This window comes from Trichomycterus rosablanca, chromosome 12, assembly GCF_030014385.1.
Source record: "Trichomycterus rosablanca isolate fTriRos1 chromosome 12, fTriRos1.hap1, whole genome shotgun sequence".
Lineage (NCBI taxonomy): Eukaryota > Metazoa > Chordata > Actinopteri > Siluriformes > Trichomycteridae > Trichomycterus > Trichomycterus rosablanca.
In genome coordinates, this window is record NC_085999.1 from 17,276,038 (window position 1) to 17,296,719 (window position 20,682).

At 39.4% G+C, this 20,682-nt stretch overlaps 1 protein-coding gene across 1 annotated transcript in view; it reads right to left on the reverse strand.

The window, feature by feature from the left end:
* The window catches only part of lrp1bb (low density lipoprotein receptor-related protein 1Bb), a 488,452-nt gene that overhangs the window by 18,362 nt on the left and 449,408 nt on the right, over positions 1-20,682 (reverse strand). The window contains exons 86-87 of the mRNA XM_063005338.1: positions 19,613-19,717; positions 7,929-8,042 (exon numbers count right to left, since the gene is read on the reverse strand). Coding sequence (XP_062861408.1) covers positions 7,929-8,042; positions 19,613-19,717 — 219 coding nt within the window. The remainder of the gene's footprint in view (positions 1-7,928; positions 8,043-19,612; positions 19,718-20,682) is intronic.

Consider the following 20,682-nt stretch of genomic DNA (forward strand, 5'->3'; position numbering starts at 1 on the left):
CTACTACTACTACTATTGCCACTTCTACTACTACTACTGCCACTTCTACTACTATTGCCACTTCTACTACTACTACTCATTCTACTACTACTACTGCCACAACTACTACTACTATTGCCACTACAACTACTAATTCTACTACTACTACTATTGCCACTACTAATTTTGCCACTACTACTATTACTCATTCTAATACTATTGCCACTACTACTACTACTGCCACTACTACTATTATCGCCACTTCTACTACAACTACTATTGCCACTACTACTACTATTGCCACTTCTACTACAACTACTACTCATTCTACTACTATTGCCACTTCTACTACTAATTCTACTACTACTGAAACTCCTACTATTGCCACTTCTAGTACTACTACTCATTCTACTACTAATACTATTGCCACTTCTACTACTCATTCTACTACCACTACTATTGCCACTTCTACTACTACTACTATTGCCACTACTACTACTCATTCCACTACTACTACTCATTCTACTACTACTATTGCCACTTCTACTACTACTACTATTGCCACTACTACTACTACTACTCATTCTACTACTACTACTCATTCTACTACTACTATTGCCACTACTACTATTGCCACTACTACTACTACTCATTGTACTACTACTACTATTGCCACTACTATTATTACTACTACTACTGCCACTTCAACTTCTACTACTATTATCACTACTACTATTGCCACTACTACTATTACTACTCTCACTACTACTGCCACTTCTACTACTACTTTTGCCACTACTACTACTACTACTGCCACTGCTACTATTGCCACTACTACTACTACTATTGCCACTTCTACTACTACTACCATTGCCACTTCTACTACTATTGCCACTACTACTACTACTACTATTGCCACTTCTACTACTACTACTACTGCCACTTCTACTACTACTACTGCCACTTCTACTACTATTGCCACTACTACTACTACTGCCACTTCTACTACTACTACTCATTCTACTACTACTGCCACAACTACTACTACTATTGCCACTACAACTACTAATTCTACTACTACTACTATTGCCACTACTAATTTTGCCACTACTACTATTACTCATTCTACTACTATTGCCACTACTACTACTACCGCCACTTCTACTACAACTACTACTCATTTTACTACTATTGCCACTTCTACTACTAATTCTACTACTACTGAAACTCCTACTACTACTATTGCCACTTCTAGTACTACTACTCATTCTACTACTAATACTATTGCCACTTCTACTACTACTACTCATTCTACTACCACTACTATTGCCACTTCTACTACTACTACTATTGCCACTACTACTACTATTGCCACTTCTACTACAACTACTACTCATTCTACTACTATTGCCACTTCTACTACTAATTCTACTACTACTGAAACTCCTACTACTACTATTGCCACTTCTAGTACTACTACTCATTCTACTACTAATACTATTGCCACTTCTACTACTACTACTCATTCTACTACCACTACTATTGCCACTTCTACTACTACTACTATTGCCACTACTACTACTCATTATACTACTACTACTCATTCTACTACTACTATTGCCACTACTACTACTACTCATTCTACTGTACTACTACTACTATTGCCACTACTACTATTACTACTACTACTGCCACTTCAACTTCTACTACTACTGCCACTTCAACTTCTACTACTATTACCACTACTACTATTGCCACTACTACTATTACTACTACTGCCACTACTACTACTGCCACTTCTACTACTACAATTATTGCCACTTCTACTACTACTATTGCCACTACTAATACTGCTACTATTGCCACTACTAATACTGCTACTATTGCCACTACTACTACTACTATTGCCACTTCTACTACTACTACCATTGCCACTTCTACTACTATTGCCACTACTACTACTACTACTACTATTGCCACTTCTACTACTACTACTATTGCCACTTCTACTACTACTACTGCCACTACTACTACTATTGCCACTTCTACTACAACTACTACTCATTCTACTACTATTGCCACTTCTACTACTAATTCTACTACTACTGAAACTCCTACTACTACTATTGCCACTTCTAGTACTACTACTCATTCTACTACTAATACTATTGCCACTTCTACTACTACTACTCATTCTACTACCACTACTATTGCCACTTCTACTACTACTACTATTGCCACTACTACTACTCATTATACTACTACTACTCATTCTACTACTACTATTGCCACTACTACTACTACTCATTCTACTGTACTACTACTACTATTGCCACTACTACTATTACTACTACTACTGCCACTTCAACTTCTACTACTATTACCACTACTACTATTGCCACTACTACTATTACTACTACTGCCACTACTACTACTGCCACTTCTACTACTACAATTATTGCCACTTCTACTACTACTATTGCCACTAATAATACTGCTACTATTGCCACTACTACTACTACTATTGCCACTTCTACTACTACTACCATTGCCACTTCTACTACTATTGCCACTACTACTACTACTACTATTGCCACTTCTACTACTACTACTGCCACTTCTACTACTATTGCCACTACTACTGCCACTTCTACTACTACTACTATTGCCACTTCTACTACTACTACTCATTCTACTACTACTGCCACAACTACTACTACTATTGCCACTACAACTACTAATTCTACTACTACTACTATTGCCACTACTAATTTTGCCACTACTACTATTACTCATTCTACTACTATTGCCACTACTACTATTGCCACAACTACTATTACTACTACTACTGCCACTACTACTATTATCGCCACTTCTACTACAACTACTATTGCCACTACTACTACTATTGCCACTTCTACTACAACTACTACTCATTCTACTACTATTGCCACTTCTACTACTAATTCTACTACTACTGAAACTCCTACTACTACTATTGCCACTACTACTACTACTATTGCCACTTCTAGTACTACTACTCATTCTACTACTAATACTATTGCCACTTCTACTACTACCACTCATTCTACTACCACTACTATTGCCACTACTACTACTACTACTACTCATTCTACTACTACTACTCATTCTACTACTACTATTGCCACTACTACTATTGCCACTACTACTACTACTCATTCTACTACTACTATTGCCACTACTACTATTGCCACTACTATTATTACTACTACTACTGCCACTTCAACTTCTACTACTATTACCACTACTACTATTGCCACTACTACTATTACTACTGCCACTACTACTGCCACTTCTACTACTACTACTGCCACTACTACTACTGCCACTTCTACTACTACTACTATTGCCACTTCTACTACTACTACTGCCACTTCTACTACTATTGCCACTACTACTGCCACTTCTACTACTACTACTATTGCCACTTCTACTACTACTACTCATTCTACTACTACTGCCACAACTACTACTACTATTGCCACTACAACTACTAATTCTACTACTACTACTATTGCCACTACTAATTTTGCCACTACTACTATTACTCATTCTACTACTATTGCCACTACTACTATTGCCACAACTACTATTACTACTACTACTGCCACTACTACTATTATCGCCACTTCTACTACAACTACTATTGCCACTACTACTACTATTGCCACTTCTACTACAACTACTACTCATTCTACTACTATTGCCACTTCTACTACTAATTCTACTACTACTGAAACTCCTACTACTACTATTGCCACTACTACTACTACTATTGCCACTTCTAGTACTACTACTCATTCTACTACTAATACTATTGCCACTTCTACTACTACCACTCATTCTACTACCACTACTATTGCCACTACTACTACTACTACTACTCATTCTACTACTACTACTCATTCTACTACTACTATTGCCACTACTACTATTGCCACTACTACTACTACTCATTCTACTACTACTATTGCCACTACTACTATTGCCACTACTATTATTACTACTACTACTGCCACTTCAACTTCTACTACTATTACCACTACTACTATTGCCACTACTACTATTACTACTGCCACTACTACTGCCACTTCTACTACTACTACTGCCACTACTACTACTACTGCCACTACTACTACTGCCACTTCTACTACTACTATTATTGCCACTACTACTACTGCCACTGCTACTTCTATTATTGCCACTATTACTATTATTGCCACTACTACTACCAATTTTGCCACTACTAATACTACTACTATTGCCACTACTACTACTTCTACTATTGCCACTACTACTACTACTACTACTACCACTTCTACTTCTACTACTATTGCCACTACTACTACTACTATTACTGCCACTTCTACTTCTACTACTATTGCCACTACTACTACTACTACTACTATTGCCACTTCTACTACTACTACTGCCACTTCTACTACTATTGCCACTACTACTACTACTGCCACTTCTACTACTACTACTATTGACACTTCTACTACTACTACTCATTCTACTACTACTGCCACAACTACTACTACTATTGCCACTACAACTACTAATTCTACTACTACTACTATTGCCACTACTAATTTTGCCACTACTACTATTACTCATTCTACTACTATTGCCACTACTACTATTGCCACTACTACTATTACTACTACTACTGCCACTATCACTATTATCGCCACTTCTACTACAACTACTATTGCCACTACTACTCATTCTACTACTATTGCCACTTTTCCTACTAATTCTACTACTACTGAAACTCCTACTACTACTATTGCCACTACTACTACTACTATTGCCACTTCTAGTACTACTACTCATTCTACTACTAATACTATTGCCACTTCTACTACTACTACTCATTCTACTACCACTACTATTGCCACTTCTACTACTACTACTATTGCCACTACTACTACTACTACTCATTCTACTACTACTACTCATTCTACTACTACTATTGCCACTACTACTATTGCCACTACTACTACTACTCATTCTACTACTACTATTGCCACTACTATTATTACTACTACTACTGCCACTTCAACTTCTACTACTATTACCACTACTACTACTGCCACTTCTACTACTACTACTGCCACTACTACTGCCACTTCTACTACTACTACTGCCACTACTACTACTGCCACTTCTACTACTACTATTATTGCCACTACTACTACTGCCACTGCTACTTCTATTATTGCCACTATTACTATTATTGCCACTACTACTACCAATTTTGCCACTACTAATACTACTACTATTGCCACTACTACTACTTCTACTATTGCCACTACTACTACTACTACCACTTCTACTTCTACTACTATTGCCACTACTACTACTACTGCCACTTCAACTTCTACTACTTTTGCCACTACTACTACTACTGCCACTTCTACTACTACTACTGCCACTTCCACTACTATTGCCACTACTACTACTGCCACTTCTACTACTACTACTACTATTGCCACTACTACTACTACTACTACCACTTCTACTACAATTGCCACTACTACTACTACTACTGCCACTTCTACTTCTCCTACTATTGCCACTAGTACTACTACTACTGCCACTTCTACTACTTCTACTACTTTTGCCACTACTACTACTACTGCCACTTCTACTACTATTGCCACTACTGGTACTACTATTGCCACTACTACTACTATTGCCACTACTACTACTACTACTACTTCTATTGCCACTACTACTACTACTACTACTGCTACTTCTACTACTATTGCCACTACTACTACTACTATTGCAACTCCTACTACTACTACTACTATTGCCACTACTACTACTACTATTGCCACTTCTACTACTACTACTCATTCTACTACTAATACTATTGCCACTTCTACTACTACTGCTCATTCTACTACTATTGCCACTTCTACTACTACTCATTCTACTACAACAACTACTACTACTATTGCCACTACTACTACTCATTCTACTACTACTATTGACACTACTACTACTCATTCTACTACTACTACTATTGCCACTACTACTATTACTACTACTATTGCCACTTCTACTACTATTACCACTACTACTATTGCCACTACTACTATTACTACTACTGCCACTTCTACTACTACTACTACTACTACTACTGCCACTTCTACTACTATTGCCACTACTACTATTGCAACTCCTACTACTACTACTGCCACTACTACTACTATTGCCACTTCTACTACTATTGCCACTTCTACTACTACTACTCATTATACTACTACTACTACTCATTCTACTACTATTGCCACTTCTACTACTATTGCCACTACTACTACTACTACTATTGCCACTACTACTACTACTCATTCTACTACTACTGCAACTCCTACTACTACTGCAACTCCTACTACTACTATTGCCACTACTGCTACTACTACACAAAACATCTGGATTTTAAAATCCAAGAAAAAAATGTTTTGTAAAATGCAATAAAAAAGAAGAATGTGATTTGTTAATTTCTTGAATCTTTATATATTTGATGAAGTAGATTTCCAAAATTTTACTGATCAGTTTCATTGAATTTTGTAAATATGAACACTTTTAGTTTTTCACACGTTATGTTTATATTTTTGTTTATGCATTTTCTCCCCTTTTTCTCCCGACTTTTTAGCGTATCCAATTACCCAGTTCAAATATGCTTCCTTTCTACTGATGCCAATCCCCGCCCTGATTGAGGAGAGCGAGACTGACACATGCCCCCTCTGACACGTATGCAGTAGTAGTCGACTGCATCTTTTTACCTGCACTAGGTAAGTTCATATGCGGATCAGCTTTGTGTACGGAGAGCCACACCCTGATCAATGCAATCAGCCAGCAGAGATCGTAATTGCTTCAATTATGAGGAGTTCCTAACCAGCTCCCACCCTGTATGAACAACAGCCAATCGTTGTTTATGTAGCCGCCCAGCCCAGCCGGATATCAGAGCTGAGTTTCAAACCAACAAGTTTGAAATATCAGCTCTGGTGTGCTAGCGTGTTTTACTCATTTACTCATTTAGATTTTGATGCCTGCAACACATTCCACAAACTTGGGACAGAGGCATGTTTACCCCTATGTTCCATCACCTTTCCTACTGAGACTTTTTAATAATTTAGGAACTGAGGACACTAATTGTTACAGTTTTGCAAGTAGATTTTTTGTCTATTCTTGCTTCATATTAGACATCAGCTGCTCGACAGTCTATGGTCACTGTCATCTGATTCCCTTTTTATGCTTCACCAGACACTTTCAGTAAGAGACAGATATGGACTGCAGGCAGGTCACGCTGTTGTGACATCGTCTTGCTGAAATAATCATGGACTTCTTGGGAGATGGCAACATGTGTCTCTCTACAATCCCAATATTTTAGAGAGACACATGCTTCTGCATCTGCATCAATGGTAACCATTACACATATACATGTCATCCATGCCATGCTGATGAACTGAGCAAGTTTCACACAATGTTGTGAGCCACTACCCACCATTGACCCACCAAATGCTAAGGTTTGGTTATATATAATTAACTGCCCTTTTCATACTGCAAATACTATTCAATCACATCTATGTTGTGCATTAACTTAAAATTATATTCAAAGATATTGCTAACCTTACATATAATATGCCAGTATGACACTAAGAGCACGGGTGCATCCACACTGTCTGAGGAGCTGAATGATTTTATTTAGAGAATATGTAGATTATATGTTCCAGAATGATATAGGCATAGTGACTATGGGCCTAAGACAAAATGCCATGTCTGTGCTTGGGTTTATGCATGAGGGACGGCAAATGCTAAGCAGAATGAAGCAGGCTGGAGATGGAAGCGCTGAGTGGGAAGGTGGAAGAAAGGTGCTGATGGGGACCTACTTGCAGCGGGGTTTGTTAAAGGATGTTATTGTGCATATCCCATCATTCTGACAGTAGTAATCACAGGGGTTGGCCAGCTCATCACAGCGCTGGTTCTTGAAACCAGCTGTGCAGCTGCAAGAAATTTCAGTGGTGTGAGCAAATCACAAAGCTGTCAGTTAAAAAAATACAATAAATATAAAATAATAATAATAAAACTTGTCCTTACTAAACAAAATGAAAAATCCAAAATTAAAATTTTTATCATAAGACACAGTGGGATGTCCACATCCGATTATAATGGGTATTTTTTATGTATTGTGCTACTGTAAAAACTGTAATTCATGTACAGTCTTGACATTTAACAAAACAATAATCAGACTTACGTATACCACAGTTGTTTTCAACAAAACTATTACAGAATTAGTTTAGCCACACACCTTAAATCCATAAAAGCTGGGACAGTATGTACAATGCAAAACACACACACACACACACACACACACACACACACATATACAGTATATATATATATATATATATATATATATATATATATATATATATATATATATATATATATATATATATATATATATATATATATATATATATATATATAAATATATATATAAATATATATATATATATATATATATATATATACTGTATATACATATACATATATACAGTGGGGGAAATAAGTATTTGATCCCCTGCTGATTTTGTAAGTTTACCCCCTTACAAAGACTTGAACAGTCTATAATTTTTATGGAAGGTTTATTTTAACAGAGAGAGACAGAATATCAACAAAAAATCCAGAAAAAAAAAATTTAATAAAAGTTATAAATTAATTTGTATTTAATTAAGGGAAATAAGTATTTGATCCCCTACCAACCAGCAAGAATTCTGACCCCCACAGACCGATTATGTGCACAAAAGGCACACAAATTAGTCCTGTCCCTGTATAAAAGACTCCTGTCACAGAATCAGTTTCTTCCGTTCAAATCTCTCGACCACCATGGGCAAGACCAAAGAGCTATCAAAGGACGTCAGGGACAAGATTGTAGACCTGCACAAGGCTGGAATGGGCTACAAGACCATCAGCAAGAAGCTTGGTGAGAAGGAGACCACTGTTGGTGCGATAATTAGAAAATGGAAGAAATACAAGATCACAGTCAATCACCCTCACTCTGGAGCTCCATGCAAGATCTCACCTGGTGGGGTAAGAATGATTCTGAGAAAGGTGAGGTCAGTCCAGAATTACACGGGAGGAGCTTGTCAATGATCTCAAGGGAGCTGGGAGCACAGTCACCAAGAAAACCATTAGTAACACACTTCGCCGTAATGGATTGAGATCCTGCAGTGCCCGCAAAGTCCCTCTGCTCAGGAAGGCTCATGTACAGGCCCGTCTGAAGTTTGCCAATGAACACCTGAATGATTCAGAGAAAGCTTGGGAGAATGTGATATGGTCAGATGAGACCAAAATTGAGCTCTTTGGCATCAACTCCACTCGCCGTGTTTGGAGGCAAAGAAATGCCCGGTGGGGATGGTGTTCTTGGGGTCATATACAGCATTTCTCTGCTCCCAGCTCCCTTGAGATCATTGACAAGCTCCTCCCGTGTAATTCTGGACTGACCTCACCTTTCTCAGAATCATTCTTACCCCACCAGGTGAGATCTTGCATGGAGCTCCAGAGTGAGGGTGATTGTGATCTTGTATTTCTTCCATTTTCGAATTATCGCACCAACAGTGGTCTCTTTCTCACCAAGCTTCTTGTTGATGGTCTTGTAGCCCATTCCAGCCTTGTGCAGGTCTACAATCTTGTCCCTGACGTCCTTTGATAGCTCTTTGGTCTTGCCCATGGTGGTCGAGAGATTTGAACGGAAGAAACTGATTCTGTGACAGGAGTCTTTTATACAGGGACAGGACTAATTTGTCTGCCTTTTGTGCACATAATCGGTCTGTGGGGGTCAGAATTCTTGCTGGTTGGTAGGGGATCAAATACTTATTTCCCTTAATTAAATACAAATTAATTTATAACTTTTATTTAATATTTTTTTCCTGGATTTTTTGTTGATATTCTGTCTCTCTCTGTTAAAATAAACCTTCCATAACAATTATAGACTGTTCAAGTCTTTGTAAGGGGGTAAACTTACAAAATCAGCAGGGGATCAAATACTTATTTCCCCCACTGTACATATATATATATATATATATATATATATATATATATATATATATATATATACAGTATATATATATATATATATATATATATATATATATATATATATATATACAGTGTATCACAAAAGTGAGTACACCCCTCACATTTCTGCAAATATTTCATTATATCTTTTCATGGGACAACACTATAGACATGAATCTTGGATATAACTTAGAGTAGTCAGTGTACAACTTGTATAGCAGTGTAGATTTACTGTCTTCTGAAAATAACTCAACACACAGCCATTAATGTCTAAATGGCTGGCAACATAAGTGAGTACACCCCACAGTGAACATGTCCAAATTGTGCCCAAAGTGTCAATATTTTGTGTGACCACCATTATTATCCAGCACTGCCTTAACCCTCCTGGGCATGGAATTCACCAGAGCTGCACAGGTTGCTACTGGAATCCTCTTCCACTCCTCCATGATGACATCACGGAGCTGGTGGATGTTAGACACCTTGAACTCCTCCACCTTCCACTTGAGGATGCGCCACAGGTGCTCAATTGGGTTTAGTCCATCACCTTTACCTTCAGTTTCCTCAGCAAGGCAGTTGTCATCTTGGAGGTTGTGTTTCGGGTCGTTATACTGTTGGAAAACTGCCATGAGGCCCAGTTTTTGAAGGGAGGGGATCATGATCTGTTTCAGAATGTCACAGTACATGTTGGAATTCATGTTTCCCTCAATGAACTGCAGCTCCCCAGTGCCAGCAACACTCATGCAGCCCAAGACCATGATGCTACCACCACCATGCTTGACTGTAGGCAAGATACAGTTGTCTTGGTACTTCTCACCAGGGCGCCGCCACACATGCTGGACACCATCTGAGCCAAACAAGTTTATCTTGGTCTCGTCAGACCACAGGGCATTCCAGTAATCCATGTTCTTGGACTGCCTGTCTTCAGCAAACTGTTTGCGGGCTTTCTTGTGCGTCAGCTTCCTTCTGGGATGACGACCATGCAGACCGAGTTGATGCAGTGTGCGGCGTATGGTCTGAGCACTGACAGGCTGACCTTCCACGTCTTCAACCTCTGCAGCAATGCTGGCAGCACTCATGTGTCTATTTTTTAAAGCCAACCTCTGGATATGACGCCGAACACGTGGACTCAACTTCTTTGGTCGACCCTGGCGAAGCCTGTTCCGAGTGGAACCTGTCCTGGAAAACCGCTGTATGACCTTGGCCACCATGCTGTAGCTCAGTTTCAGGGTGTTAGCAATCTTCTTATAGCCCAGGCCATCTTTGTGGAGAGCAACAATTCTATTTCTCACATCCTCAGAGAGTTCTTTGCCATGAGGTGCCATGTTGAATATCCAGTGGCCAGTATGAGAGAATTGTACCCAAAACACCAAATTTAACAGCCCTGCTCCCCATTTACACCTGGGACCTTGACACATGACACCAGGGAGGGACAACGACACATTTGGGCACAATTTGGACATGTTCACTGTGGGGTGTACTCACTTATGTTGCCAGCTATTTAGACATTAATGGCTGTGTGTTGAGTTATTTTCAGAAGACAGTAAATCTACACTGCTATACAAGCTGTACACTGACTACTCTAAGTTATATCCAAGTTTCATGTCTATAGTGTTGTCCCATGAAAAGATATAATGAAATATTTGCAGAAATGTGAGGGGTGTACTCACTTTTGTGATACACTGTATATATATATATACAGTGTATCACAAAAGTGAGTACACCCCTCACATTTCTGCAGATATTTAAGTATATCTTTTCATGGGACAACACTGACAAAATGACACTTTGACACAATGAAAAGTAGTCTGTGTGCAGCTTATATAACAGTGTAAATTTATTCTTCCCTCAAAATAACTCAATATACAGCCATTAATGTCTAAACCACCGGCAACAAAAGTGAGTACACCCCTTAGTGAAAGTTCCTAAAGTGTCAATATTTTGTGTGGCCACCATTATTTCCCAGAACTGCCTTAACTCTCCTGGGCATGGAGTTTACCAGAGCTTCACAGGTTGCCACTGGAATGCTTTTCCACTCCTCCATGACGACATCACGGAGCTGGCGGATATTCGAGACTTTGCGCTCCTCCACCTTCCACTTGAGGATGCCCCAAAGATGTTCTATTGGGTTTAGGTCTGGAGACATGCTTGGCCAGTCCATCACCTTTACCCTCAGCCTCTTCAATAAAGCAGTGGTCGTCTTAGAGGTGTGTTTGGGGTCATTATCATGCTGGAACACTGCCCTGCGACCCAGTTTCCGGAGGGAGGGGATCATGCTCTGCTTCAGTATTTCACAGTACATATTGGAGTTCATGTGTCCCTCAATGAAATGTAACTCCCCAACACCTGCTGCACTCATGCAGTCCCAGACCATGGCATTCCCACCACCATGCTTGACTGTAGGCATGACACACTTATCTTTGTACTCCTCACCTGATTGCCGCCACACATGCTTGAGACCATCTGAACCAAACAAATTAATCTTGGTCTCATCAGACCATAGGACATGGTTCCAGTAATCCATGTCCTTTGTTGACATGTCTTCAGCAAACTGTTTGCGGGCTTTCTTGTGTAGAGACTTCAGAAGATGCATCCTTCTGGGGTGACAGCCATGCAGACCAATTTGATGTAGTGTGCGGCGTATGGTCTGAGCACTGACAGGCTGACCCCCCACCTTTTCAATCTCTGCAGCAATGCTGACAGCACTCCTGCGCCTATCTTTCAAAGACAGCAGTTGGATGTGACGCTGAGCACGTGCACTCAGCTTCTTTGGACGACCAACGCGAGGTCTTTTGTGAGTGGACCCTGCTCTTTTAAAACGCTGGATAATCTTGGCCACTGTGCTGCAGCTCAGTTTCAGGGTGTTGGCAATCTTCTTGTAGCCTTGGCCATCTTCATGTAGCGCAACAATTCGTCTTTTAAGATCCTCAGAGAGTTCTTTGCCATGAGGTGCCATGTTGGAACTTTCAGTGACCAGTATGAGAGAGTGTGAGAGCTGTACTACTAAATTGAACACACCTGCTCCCTATGCACACCTGAGACCTAGTAACACTAACAAATCACATGACATTTTGGAGGGAAAATGACAAGCAGTGCTCAATTTGGACATTTAGGGGTGTAGTCTCTTAGGGGTGTACTCACTTTTGTTGCCGGTGGTTTAGACATTAATGGCTGTATTTTGAGTTATTTTGAGGGAAGAATAAATTTACACTGTTATATAAGCTGCACACAGACTACTTTTCATTGTGTCAGTGTCATTTTGTCAGTGTTGTCCCATGAAAAGATATACTTAAATATCTGCAGAAATGTGAGGGGTGTACTCACTTTTGTGATACACTGTATATATACTGTAAATATATTTATATATACACACCAATCAGGCATAACATTAACACCACCTCCTTGTTTCTACACTCACTGTCTATTTTATCAGTGCCACTTACCATTTCAGAGCACTTTGTAGTTCTACAATTACTGACAGTAGTCCATCTGTTTCTCTACGTACTTTTTTTAGCCTGCTTTCACCCTGTTCTTCAATAGTCAGGACCCCCACAGGACCACCACAGAGCAGGTATTATTTAGGTGGTGGATCATTCTCAGCCCTGTGTGTATTGTGCTTGTATGAGTGGATGGAGTTGTTAAACACCTCACTGTCACTGCTGGACTGAAAATAGTCCACTAACCAAAAATATCCAGCCAACAGTGCCCCATGGGCAGCATCTTGTGACCACTGATGAAGGTCTAGTAGATGACCAGCTCAAACAGCAGCAATAGACACGTGATCGTCTATGACTTTACATCTACAAGGTGGACCAACTAGGTAAGAGTGTTTTATAGAGTGGACAGTGAGTGGACACGGTGTTTAAAAACTCCAGCAGCGCTGCTGTGTCTGATCCACTTATACCAGCACAACACACACTAACACACCACCACCATGTCAGTGTCACTGCAGTGCTCAGAATGATCCACTACCTAAATAATACCTGCTCTGTGGTGGTACTGTGGGGGTCCTGACCATTGAAGAACAAAGTAAAAGCAGGCTAAAAAGATATGTAGAGAAATAGATGGACTACAGTCAGTAATTGTAGAACTTCAAAGCACTTCTATATGGTAAGTGGAGCTGATAATAGTGGACAGCGAGTGTAAAAACAAGGAGGTGGTTTTAATGTTATGGCTGATCGGTGTATATAAGTATACAGTGGTATACTGGGAGTGACATTGAGTTATCTTATTTAATAGTACAAATACAATGTTACAGATGTCTTTTTTTGAGCCACTTATAAAAAAAAGCATTTACGTGCCACTTACCAGCATAACATTTAAATATGTGAGTGCACCATTTATTCTAAAAGACGTTTCAGAGCAGCATATGCTATTTTCTGAATAATGTCTCTTTTTTTAAGGTCAGTGCATGACAACAAGCAACATGCTTCATTCTACTGTATAACCACATGGCTGTACAACAGGAATGTATGGAAGCTAGACTGGCCTGCCTGCAGTCCAGACCTGCCTCCCATTGAGAACTTATGGCATTCCATTAGGCACAGACGAAAACAACTAAGGCTATAAATAGTTAAAAAAACAATGATTTGTATGACAAAATAATGTATCAACATACAGGATGTCTCCATATTTTCAATGTTGTTTAAAGAAAGGTCATGTGACACAATGGTAAAATGCTTCTGTCTTAATGACACAAGAAAATAGAAACTTGAAATAAGCCAACAATAATAAAAGAAGCAAAAATAGAACAATAAATATGTTTTGCACTGTTTACAGTTAAATGCAGATTAAAGATGGATTAGTGCCTTATCTAGGGAATATTCCTGCCTTGCACTCAGTTTTTGGAAATAAATGAATGATAAATAGATGAAACAAACAAAGCCCCATTTCATTTTTTATTAAAATGGATGAAGCTAGTACAAACTTGCTCAAAATCTATGAACATTGCTATTAAAGATATGATCTCAAAATTATTAAGATTTTTTTAATGAAACAACAGTAGGCAATAGCAGTATTACTAGCTGTTAACACATGAGCTTCAAGCACTTTTATTCCCAATTAAGCGCAGTTTAAAGGTTTTATTACATGTTATTTTGTTTGAGTCATTAGCAGAGACATGTTTTAGCCACCAAAAAACAAATAACACCTGAATAAAATACTTTTAGCCAGGTACTTGGGATGTGCAGCAGTCTGGACAGCTGTTTCACAGACACAATTGACCATGTGTGAGAGGAAAGGGCGGATGGGGAGTCACAACCTTGCTGTTGCAACAATAGTGCCTACTGTCTGGTAGAGGGGTTGGTACAAGAGAAGAAGTAGTCAGTGGGCACACGTTCGCGAAGGCAAGTGCTAGTTCGTGGCCCTTTTTTGTCAGCACTGGTGTCATGCATGCATAATTGGAGATGATTAAATTGGAGAAAAATGGAGAAAATAGTACTAAACATGCAGACACCATGTACAATGAAGATACAATGGTAACTCGATGTCCCCTAAACTCGAAATCTTTGTCAAGAGGTTTGTACCCTTAAACTCAACTTTAAGCTTGACGTGTGTGCCACTGCAGCTTTGTTCAGTGCTCGACTTGAGCGGTGTAGTAAAACATCAAAGTGCGACTATGAGATGAATCTACATCCACATGTATCTGTGTTTAGCTGGATTTTCCTCCTGTTTTACTTTTAAACTTGTGTTACAGCTAAGGTTCTGAGAAAGTGTGAGAATCAGCTTTTCCGAGAGAGTCTAAAATACTTATGCATTACAAAAAAGCTTAACATGACAATGTATTCAGAGAACGACATAGGAAACCTAAACCTCTCTTAATTGTTACTGCTAATAAGTTTTCTCCACTAATGAAATTCCTCGCTCATTGTTTTGGTACAATAAGTCATGTTAAGTTTTGTGCACCAGCACACACCATAGGAAATAACAGCACAGCCAGCGTGAAAGCAATTTTGACGCTTCTAAATTGTGCCTTTACTGAATGGAATACGGTATTCCAAGATCAACCATCTCCACAATTACAGTGGACAGTGGTAGCCTAGTGGGTAGAGCTTTAGGCTATCAACCGGAAGATTGGCGGTTCAAATCCAGGCTCTGCTGTGCAGCCACTGTTGGGTCCTTGAGCAAGGCCCTTAACCCTGTACTATGGCTGACCCTGCGCTCTGACCCCAGCTTAAAATAAGTTGGGATATGCGAAGAAAGAATTTCATTGTACTGTACATCTGTATATGTATATATGACAAATAAAGTATATCTTCTTCTTCTTCTTCTTCTTCAATTAAGAGGCATAAGGAAACAATAAGGAAGTTATATTGATTTTTACCTGTTTTTCAGTTGTATTGCAGTGTTTTTATATTATACTTGTGTTATTTTCAGTGTACAGGTGTCAAAAACAACCCTATTATTTTACATTAGCTTCAAATACACGCAGTTCTATGGGATCATGAAACACATTAACAGGTTTCCCATACATCCTTATGGGAAAAAATACCTTGAAAGTCAACGCCTTTTAAACTCGAGGCCACTCCCAAAACCAATTGACATCACCATTGTATATGTACGTACATTGTACCGTCCCCCTTTATAAGAACGCTAGATCTTTAGTTCCTCACAAACCATTTTTCAACATGCTGTCGAAAGACAGTTGAAATGTATGACGTTATTAAATGTCACAGAATGATCATTGATGTGTAAGTCATTCAGGGTGGATTTTTCATTTAATAGTTTATTTCTTTTGAGTTCCTCCACTCGGTTACTAAGCATTTGCTTGGAGAGCATTATGGGTACATGGGTTTGCCTTGGAGGAGCAGATGTTTGCTTCACAGTTCAAAATGACTTTTTGATAAGCATTAACAGCTCGTTTACTTTGTCAGCATTTAGGATATGACATATTCACACAGAAAGAAACATTGATGCATATATTTTCTCAGCCCGGGAGTGAGTGAATAAACCACTTTATGAGAATCTTTTACCCTCACACAAAACCCAGTGTGATTATTTGCATAGAAATTGATTTTATCTTTTCAATTTGACCAGGATTTGCTAAGAATGTCATTCAAACAACAAAAAACTATTTGGAACAAATGAGAAACTATTCAATATGAATATAAACATCCCTTTTTTTTTGTTAGTGCCTGAAGGCTGACTGGGACTTGTTAACTACCAGTTCCAGAAAGATGCCTTCTCTTGTTTTTCCTGCTGTCAGTTCTTGTCACTAATCTTAAAAATACATTTAACCACATATTTAACCATATATATATATATACACACACAGATCAGCCATAACATTAAAATCACCTCCTTATTTCTACAATAACTGTCCATTTCATCAACTCCACTTACCACATAGAAGCACTTTGTACTTCTACAATTACTGACTGTGGTCCATCTGTTTCTCTGCATGCTTTTTAAACCTGTTTTCACCCTGTTCTTCAATGGTCAGGACCACCACAGACCCACCACAGAGCAGGTATTATTTGGGTGGTGGATCATTCTCAGCACTGCAGTGACACTGACATGGTGGTGGTGTGTTAGTGTGTGTTGTGCTTGTATGAGTGGATAAGACACAGCAGCACTGCTGGAGTTTTTAAATACCATGTCCACTCACTGTCCACTCTATTAGACACTCCTACCTAGTTGGTTCATCTTGTACATGTAAAGTCAGAGATGATCAGAGATGATCGCTCATCTATTGCTGCTGTTTGAGTTTGTCATCTTCTAGACCTTCATCAGTGGTCACTGGAATCTGCCCATGGAGCGCTGTTGGCTGGATATATTTTGGTTGGTGGACTATTCTCAGTCCAGCAGTGACAGTGAGGTGTTTAAAAACTCCATCAGTGCTCTCTTATCCACTCATACCAGCACAACACACACTAACACACCACCACCATGTCAGTGTCACTGCAGTGCTGAGAATGATCCACCACCCAAATAATGACTACTCTGTAGTGGTCCTGGGAGAGTTCTGACCATTGAAGAACAGCATGAAAGGGGGCTAACAAAGCATGCAGAGAAACAGATGAAATACAGACAGTAATTGTAGAACTACAAAGTGCTCCTATATGGTAAGTGGAGCTGATAAAATGGACAGTGTGTGTAGAAACAAGGAGGTGCTTTTAATGTTATGGTTACAAAGACTTGAACAGTCTATAATTTTTATGGAAGGTTTATTTTAACAGAGAGAGACAGAATATCAACAAAAAATCCAGGAAAAAAAAACATTAAATAAAAGTTATAAATTAATTTGTATTTAATTAAGGGAAATAAGTATTTGATCCCCTACTAACCAGCAAGAATTCTGACCCCCACAGACCGGTTATGTGCCCATGAGGCACACAAATTAGTCCTGTCCCTGTATAAAAGACTCCTGTCACAGAATCAGTTTCTTCCATTCAAATCTCTCAAACACCATGGGCAAGACCAAAGAGCTATCAAAGAACGTCAGGGACAAGACTGTAGACCTGCACAAGGCTGGAATGGGCTACAAGATCATCAGCAAGAAGCTTGGTGAGAAAGAGACCACTGTTGGCACGATAATTCGAAAATGGAAGAAATACAAGATCACAGTCAATCGCCCTCGCTCTGGAGCTCCATCATGCAAGATCTCACCTGGTCAGCCCAGAATTACACGGGAGGAGCTTGTCAATGATCTCAAGGGAGCTGGGAGCAGAGAAATGCTGGATATGACCCCAAGAACACCATCAAGCATTTCTCTGCCTCCAAACACGGCGAGTGGAGTTGATCCCAAAGAGCTCAATTTTGATAGCTTTGATAGCTCTTTGGTCATGCCCATGGTGGTCGAGAGATTTGAACGGAAGAAACTGATTCTGTGACAGGAGTCTTTTATACAGGGACAAGACTAATTTGTGTGCCTCATGGGCACATAACCGGTCTGTGGGGGTCAGAATTCTTGCTGGTTGGTAGGGGATCAAATACTTATTTCCCTTAATTAAATACAAATTCATTTATAACTTTTATTTAATGATTTTTTATTTTATTTTTTGTTGATATTCTGTCTCTCTCTGTTAAAATAAACCTTCCATAAAAATTATAGACTGTTCAAGTCTTTGTAAGGGGGTAAACTTACAAAATCAGCAGGGGATCAAATACTTATTTTCCCCACCGTGTGTATATACTGTATATATTATATTGCACTATTACACACGAGATCTTTTATATTACTCAGTGACAAAATCTATTGAAAGTGTCAACTAATTTAAATATAATGATTTAAAGTATATGTAATGTGAAACATCTGCTTCCTAAGGCTTAATTTAAAATGTGAGGGTTTTCTGAAAGCTAAAACTGGTTTAAACAGACACTAGATGCCCTATGATTCATGTCCCATGATGAGCCATTCTGGTTGGCACTGATGAGCAAAGCATCTGTGTTTTCTAACATCTGGGCAGTGTTGCTTAAATGAATACTAAGGATCTGTGCACATCTAAATGTAGGGGTCTGAAGCCAGATAAAATGAGATTATTGATTTATTACTCACTGGCAGAAAGGCAGGTTAGTGTCAGGATCCAGATGACAGGTGCCTCCATTGTAGCAGTAGCCATCACAAAGTTGGCAACTGGAAGCTATTCTACCACTGGTACAGCTGCAAAATAGAGCAATGGGTAAATGTAAAAAGCTATTAATTATGTATGTACAGTGTATCACAAAAATGAGTACACCCCTCACATTTCTGCAGATATTTAAGTATATCTTTTCATGGGACAACACTGACAAAATGACACTTTGACACAATGAAAAGTAGTCTGTGTGCAGCTTATATAACAGTGTAAATTTATTCTTCCCTCAAAATAACTCAATATACAGCCATTAATGTCTAAACCACCGGCAACAAAAGTGAGTACACCCCTAAGAGACTACACCCCTAAATGTCCAAATTGAGCACTGCTTGTCATTTTCCCTCCAAAATGTCATGTGATTTGTTAGTGTTACTAGGTCTCAGGTGTGCATAGGGAGCAGTTGTGTTCAATTTAGTAGTACAGCTCTCACACTCTCTCATACTGGTCACTGAAAGTTCCAACATGGCACCTCATGGCAAAGAACTCTCTGAGGATCTTAAAAGACGAATTGTTGCGCTACATGAAGATGGCCAAGGCTACAAGAAGATTGCCAACACCCTGAAACTGAGCTGCAGCACAGTGGCCAAGATCATCCAGCGTTTTAAAAGAGCAGGTTCCACTCAGAACAGACCTCGCGTTGGTCGTCCAAAGAAGCTGAGTGCACGTGCTCAGCGTCACATCCAACTGCTGTCTTTGAAAGCTAGGCGCAGGAGTGCTGTCAGCATTGCTGCAGAGATTGAAAAGGTGGGGGGTCAGCCTGTCAGTGCTCAGACCATACGCCGCACACTACATCAAATTGGTCTGCATGGCTGTCACCCCAGAAGGAAGCCTCTTCTGAAGTCTCTACACAAGAAAGCCCGCAAACAGTTTGCTGAAGACATGTCAACAAAGGACATGGATTACTGGAACCATGTCCTATGGTCTGATGAGACCAAGATTAATTTGTTTGGTTCAGATGGTCTCAAGCATGTGTGGCGGCAATCAGGTGAGG